The following is a 7,131-nucleotide window of genomic DNA, read 5'->3' as shown; positions in this document are numbered from 1 at the left end:
AACCTCCAGTTCATTTTCATCAAAGATTTTAATCAAATCAATAGGGAGCAGTTCCGTGAATCCCTGAAAGAAAAAAAAAAAATCACTCTCAATACCTTTTTCTCTGAAAGAGACAAATTTTACAGGGCCAACCAGCTTTGTGTGGTTACCTAGGAAAAAACACATTGTTCTCTGATGATTTATAGCTATCAGTGACAGTATTCAGTGATTTTAGTTCCGATAAAAACAGCATAATCACAGTATAAAAGATTTAAAGAGCGGCAGACTCCAGAGGGTTCAGGTATTTGAGTAATTCCTGAAACACTATGAAAATATGAGTTGCTGTAAGCAGGCGGCGGATTTCAAAAGCCATTTATGACACACTGCCGGGAGTCAGGGTGCCCTTAGACACACAGGCCATAGGCGTGCAAGCGAACTATTTATAAATAAGGTATCAAAGGCAGAGATGAAATCCCAGAGGTGGCTGTGTGATCAGCAGAGAGACAGGGAGTACAGAGAACCAGCCCGGTTCCCAGCTTAGTTGGTTAGTTATCACTAACTGATGGCACAGACGGTAAAGAATCCACCTGCAATGCAGGAGATGTGGGTTTGATCCCTGGGTCAGTAAGATCCCTTGGAGGAGCAAATAGCAACCCACTCCAGCATTCTTGTCTGGAGAATCCCATGGACAGAGGAGCCTGGCGGGTTACAGTCCATGGTGTTGCAAAGAGTCAGACACGACTTAGCGACTAGCACTTTCACTAACTACTGCTCTGATCCAGGACGGATGCTCTGTGTTGCTGGCCCTTCGCATGGTCCGTTTCTGCAAGTGAGATCACCTCGAGTGAGGCCAGCTGGGTTTCTTGTGTAAATAAGGTATGATGAACCCTGCAGTTCTCAAGTGCGTCCAATTCACCCGTTACACCCAAGGTCCCAGAATTTTTCCGAGTGTCCTGCCTGGGCTGGTGCTTTATTCACTACGAGCAGGTAAGCAGGTGAGGGATGAGCTTGAGAGCATCAGCCAACGAGAACCCGGCATCGGTTCAATGAGAACGGAAGCCTGGAGTGGACACCTGGGGCTCGTTCTAAGTAACTAGAGCAACTATTAGGACTTAAAAAGAAACTGCACTTTGGGTCACGGTGAGCCATTTAAAAAAATGATGAACCACTATTCTCTGTGACGGGCCTTTCTCCTCAGGGGCCTTGTGGCATCATTGACGTTAACTACCAGGGTTTGAGAAGTAACTGCTTCTCACTTTAATAGGGTGAGGAATTGTTCAGCCAGCCATGAAGAAAGGGCAGGGGATTAAAAAAAAAAAAGTCCGACCGATGAAGGGGAGGGCACCGCTCCCGGGGAGGGATGGTATGAATGGAAACTGCCCAGGTCCTCCAATTTCTCAGCAGCAAAAGGCTGAGGTGCTCCCAGCCTTCCCCGGGCACCACTGGAAACTGCAGGATGATGGTTCTAGCCTCTGTGGGGGGAGCCTGCCCTTCTGGATCAAGTCTGTAAAGATCTCGCTTTAAAAAACCATTACAGCAAATTAAAAACTAATAGCAACAAAGCTAGAAAACACTGAACCAAAGCTAACAAACAGAAGGCCGCAGCTCACACTCCTGTCCCGGCGCTGGAGGCGGCGGGAGTGGGGTCCCCACACCTGCGCCCGTGTAGGGGACTGTGATGCTCCTCCGCCTCGTGCCCACCCCCAGGAGGAGGGTGGTCCTCTCCCAACCTCAGGGCACAGGCCTGGCTCCCAGTGAGCCCGACTCACCTCCAGGAAGGCGTTCATCTGTTTCTGGACCCGGTTCACGAACCTCCACTGGATGACTAGGCTGCGGGAGGAAACGGACGGCAGTTAACCACCCCCGTCACCCTGCCTTGGTCGGGCAGGGGAGGGGCGGGGCCCGAAGCGGGCCAAGGAGAGGGCGGGGCCACTGCTGCTGAGTCCTGGATGCTTTCGAGAACAGGGGCACACGTGCAGCCTCGAATCTCATTGAGGATTTAAAAAAAGTAAGACTGGTTATCCTCGCTCCCCTCCACCAAGCCTGTTTACCAAAGCTGCTTTATAAACGTGACTGTCCAGAGAAAAGGGCAAATGGGCTTTGAATACAAACATACCTGGGCATAATGGACACATACACAAAAACCCACCTATGTACCTACCCACACTTATGTACAACCATGCACATATTTTCAAGGGGAATACCCAGCACAATATATGTGATCATATGATATTTCGTTCTAGTATCCAATGCGCTGGTTTTCAATGAAGACATACAATTTATCAGCATTTTACCACTAACATTAATACTTTAATACCAACATTTGGAGGACTAGTGGTAAAAAAACCTCTTCGAGTCACAGAAATCCACTGAAACCATGCTCCCTGTGACAACGTGTACTGTACAGCAGCGTTTACTGCCAGGCGAATCCGCTTTGGAGTCCCCCTAAGGTGTTCTGTCGTGAAATAGCACAGGGACCTTGTCACCAAGGGCTCGCACTTATGGGGAGGGGGAGCCGTGGCAACAGCGCCCAGGGACCAGCCTGCCGCCCGCCCACTGCTCAGCATTTCGGGGGCTCCCTGGCTGGGCTGCGATCACCAGCCCAGCAGCCTCCGCCTGTGCCAGGGGTGCAGGGGGCAGGGAGAAGCTGGGAGTTCAACCTGACTTCTGGCGGTGAAGCCAGTGGAGACGCTGCCTGAGGCCCTGCCCCCAACCCCCGACCTGAAACTGGAAAGAATTAACTGCAAAGAAAGATGTACAACAGGTATCACAAGGTCCAAACCCTCTGACTCCTGACCCTAGTTGCCCTGGGGTGGAGGGCTGTTAAAAATCGATTCCAAGTCTGTGCTTTCTGGGTGAAGACAATGGCGTCTGCTAGGACACCATTTACTTGCTGAGACTGTCCAAGTTCAGTGCCAATGAACGTGAACAGGCAAGAACTGTAGTATCTTACTTCTGGTCTTTGACTAAGAGTAGCAAGCTTTCAAATGTGCGAGTGGAGAAGTCCGTCCTTCGTCAGGGTCTCTAGGGACTCAACACTCCCCCGTTCTTCCTAATTAGGAAAGACAGTAGGCTTTTCTCTGCAGATGCTAAGGAAGGATGCTAGGACCCTTGGCCATTCTCTCAAGTCCTGTGACCCATTATACTGAGAGAGGAGGCAACCTGGCTTGTTGAGATGATGTTCTGAACGCAAACAAGGAGCTCAGCCCATGGCTGTAGCTCACTAGACGAGCAGGAACTAAGACCCTGGGAGCCAACCACTATTACGCTGACCCGCCCGAGGTTAGCGAGGGCAGCCCGGCAGTCCTTGGAGGATACCAGAACCGTGTGCTTGAAGCATTACCTATACACCAAAGAGGAAAATGCAAGCTGCCCAACAGAGAAAGCCCTGCCCACTACAGATGTCCTGGATTTCCAAAGCACTCAACATCTTGTTCCACCAGCGGAGGCTGAGGTTGAGTAAAGAAAATTACACACATCAGGAATGATGTTTCAGCACCTGCTGAATTCTCCTCATCCATTTTAACTCTTTTCCTACACTTTCATTATGGAAGAGAAGTCAGGAGAGAGAGAGGCAATATCTTCTCTTTGGTTGTTTCTACTTTTACCCCAACTGGCTTTTGACACCGTGTTCCACCGCTGTGATTCTCAGTTTTAGACAGGACGCCCACTGGCTCCCAGAGTGTCTGCTATGTTACTCAACAAGGACCCTTCTCTCCTCCCGCGGCTCCTCTGTCGGCAGCTCCAAGAAGCCATGATACAAGTCGCCCTTTCCACCCCGTAATTCGGCATCCCGTGAGCCCAGCCGGAAAGGAGCCCAGGCTGCTCCGAGGATGCCCACAGCACGCACAAGGTGCTCTGGCGAGGGCTGCCCACCAAACACGCCGCGCGATTTAATCAAAGGAAGGGCTGTGTGTGTACGTACTCGATGTACTCTCTTTTGTTTTCATTTGTTACCATTATTTCTGACCCGTTGGGCTTCAGATCCACTTGATATGTCTGCAATTACAAAGATAAAACAACGATCACCATCATGAAGCTATTTTGCATATTATCACTGAGTAATAACATCTCACTATAAAAGGAACGTAAGTAAAATTTATTCAGAACTCTTTCCCAGAAAATGGGCTCTGTGTCCAAGGGAGTATCTAATGAGGCCTTTAAATTGTTAAGATGTTACACGCTTAAAGATGTTATCATCGAAGGCAAATGATTTTATGGTTATTTATGAGTTTTAATTATCCTTCATACATTAGCAACAGTGGGGAACAACACTTTTTTTCATCTGCTATTGACTTATCAAGAAATTTAATTATGTTTCACAGAAAAGACAGGGTACATCCATCAAGACTGCAGAGATCCCAATTTGTTGCTGAAAATTAGATTTTATAGCCATAAAAAAAATACGTGGAATTTCTTTCAAAGGGACAAAACACAGGGACTTAAGAGAGAGATGCTGAGGAAGTCAAGCTGAGGAATCGATCCACCTGCCCCCGGAGAACCCCTGCCTTTTCTGTGCATCAGACACCACCTCGGGCGTCCCCGGTGGCTCAGCGATAAAAGAATCTGCCTGCTGTGCAGGAGACGCAGCTTCTAGCCCTGGGTCAGGAAGATCCCTGGAGGAGGGCTTGCAACCCACTCCAGTGTTCTTGTCTGGAGAACCCCATGGATAGAGGAGCCTAGCGGGCTGCAGTCCATGGGGTCACAAAGGGTCGGACACAACTGAAAGGATTTGGCAGGCACACGACACCACCTCCCGGCTCCCCGTCCCAGAACGTCCCCGCCTCCATCAGAGCCGCCCAGGAGTGTGAAGAGCAAAGACAGCGAGCCCAAGGCAGAGTCTCCTCCTCTGCTGGCCCTGGCTTAACAGCTAAGTGGACAAAGCGGTAAGTAGCAGAAGGGAAGGAAGAGTCTACTGATCTAACAGGAAAGTGTTTACTCTCATGGAAATTCCGGGGAAATAAGGAGGAAAAAAATACCACCCACAGCTCCCCCATTCACAGATAACCACTTTCATATTCTGCTGGGAGTCCTTGCGGTCTTTCCCCCACATGCATCCGGCTATGTCCAGGAGGAAGCCAAGCCCGAGGGAGCGGGTTCTCCAGAGTAAACGTCCGGGTCTCATCCCTCACGCGGGATACAGAGTCACACCTGTAACAGACCCCTGCTCTGACACAGGTCCACGTTCAGCGACCTGCCTCAGCTCCAACACTCTGGCCACCAGATGAAGAGCTGACTCACTGGAAAAGACCCTGATGCTGGGAAAGACTGAAGCCAGCAGAAGGGGGCGGCAGAGGATGAGATGGTTGGATGGCACCACCGACTCCATGGACAGAAGTTTGAGCAAACTTGGGAGATAGTCATGGACGGGGAAGCCTGCTGCAGACACCCCTGAGCAACTGAACAGTACAGTAGAGCGCCCCAGCCCTGCCACACACACCCAGGAGCAGACCGGACGTCTCTGGCCTGCCCATCAGATCCTCTTCCTCTCTAAGCACTTCCTCTGATGGTGCGCTTGACTGTTGTTCTTTTTCATGTGGAGGCAGCTTTTTCAATCTAAGCCTGCGGATCCTTGGTCTTGGCCCTTCCCGTCGTCTTCTTCCTCCTTTCCTTCATTATCTGGGAAGAGACCTAGCTTCCCTCCCACGTGACTGAACCCCACTTTCAACAGCATCAATATGATGCTTTCCTGTCCCCAGTATGGACTTAACTGCTACTGTATTTTTATATTTCTTCAAACCCTTCCTTCCCACTGGGCTCCCTTCCACCACTAACTTTCAGCCTGTCCAGTCGCCCCCCGTGCCCCCTAGCGGGGATCTGCTCTTGTACCATGTAGGTCCCAGCACTTCTTGAGGATATTGAACAGCTCTGCTGAGGAAGTGGGAAGGCAACAGGCGTCATGATTTTAAGGTGCAAGTCCCTTCTTACAGTCACTTCTCTTTTAGGATGTACACCAACGGCAAGATATTGGTACAAAAATGTGTCTTTCAGGATTGCTGTCTTCATACTGTTTATATGGTGAGATACTGAACTAGCCTAGATACCAACCACTAGGGCGTGGCTGAAAATGTTTGGTCTATGGGGCTTCCCTGGTGGCTCAGTGGCAGAGAATTGGCCTGCCAGCGCAGGAGACATGGGTTCGATCCCTCCTCTGGCCAGACCCCACATGTGGTGGGGTGACCAAGTTTGTAACTGCCGAGCCTGCGCTCCGGAGCCCGCGCGCCCAACGAGAGAGGCCGCTGCGGTGAGCAGCCGGGGTACCGGGACGAAGAGGTGCTCTCCGCTCACCACGACCAGAGAAGAGCTCCCGCAGAGCAACATAGACCTTGTGTAGCCACGAATAAATAGACAGACATTATTAAAAAAGGATGTTTGGTCTATGGAATGAAATCCAGCATAGCTATTAAAAAATGGTATTTACTGACATGGAAAGCCACCTAGGATTTATTAAAACTGTGCACACTCCACAATTCCACTCCTGTAATTAATAAGTAAGTAAAAATAAAAATACCTTGTGTGTGTTTACAGAGAATAATTCTGCAAGACACAAACAAAAATTTAATGGTGATTATTCTCTAGGTGGTAGGAACTAAAGGTGATTTTAATGTGTGTTTACTGTACTGACTTTAGTACAAAGATCAATATTTTATTATATTTTATAATCAGATACATAAAATCATTTTTGAAAGTAAAAAAAAAAAGAGCAGACTGTACTATCTGTGCAGGGAAGGAACTGCTGGCCAGGGCAACTCTGGGTCACATGGCTGATCAGGGCCATGGTTTCTCCGGGAGGTGGTGATGGGGGCTCGGGGGCTCCAGGCCCTTCTCTGGAGAACGCAAGTCCTCCCAGAGCCTCAGCTGCCCCCCTCCCTGCCCTCACACACCCCTGTTTGAACAGCTTCAAACTCCATTAGAAACTCACGTCTCTTGAGTCAGCGATGCCATCCAACCATCCTCTACTGCCCCTTCTCCTGGTGCCCTCAATCTTTCCTGGCACCAGGGTCTTTAAAAATTCCACTGTTTAGAAACAGTTGTGATCTCTGTCTGAATTCCTTCCTTAAGGACCCAACACTAACAAACTAACACAGCGCCTGGCACACAGGAGGGGGTCAACAGTGCTTATGAAAGAAAACTTCTTTCTTGAAGTCTCTT

The 7,131-nt window shown here is 49.6% G+C and overlaps 1 protein-coding gene across 20 annotated transcripts in view; it reads right to left on the bottom strand.

Annotated features, from left to right (window-relative positions):
* Positions 1-7,131, bottom strand: part of NEDD4L (NEDD4 like E3 ubiquitin protein ligase) — a 371,893-nt gene that overhangs the window by 14,006 nt on the left and 350,756 nt on the right. For all 20 annotated transcript variants that reach the window (XM_069569073.1, XM_069569089.1, XM_069569077.1 and 17 more), the window contains 3 exons: positions 3,905-3,978; positions 1,749-1,809; positions 4-63 (listed from right to left, as the gene is read on the bottom strand). In XM_069569073.1, the coding sequence (XP_069425174.1) occupies positions 4-63; positions 1,749-1,809; positions 3,905-3,978 (195 nt within the window). The remainder of the gene's footprint in view (positions 1-3; positions 64-1,748; positions 1,810-3,904; positions 3,979-7,131) is intronic.

Source organism: Ovis canadensis, chromosome 23, assembly GCF_042477335.2.
Source record: "Ovis canadensis isolate MfBH-ARS-UI-01 breed Bighorn chromosome 23, ARS-UI_OviCan_v2, whole genome shotgun sequence".
NCBI lineage: Eukaryota > Metazoa > Chordata > Mammalia > Artiodactyla > Bovidae > Ovis > Ovis canadensis.
Note: the sequence above shows the minus strand (reverse complement) of the source record. Positions and strands in the feature narration are given on the sequence as shown.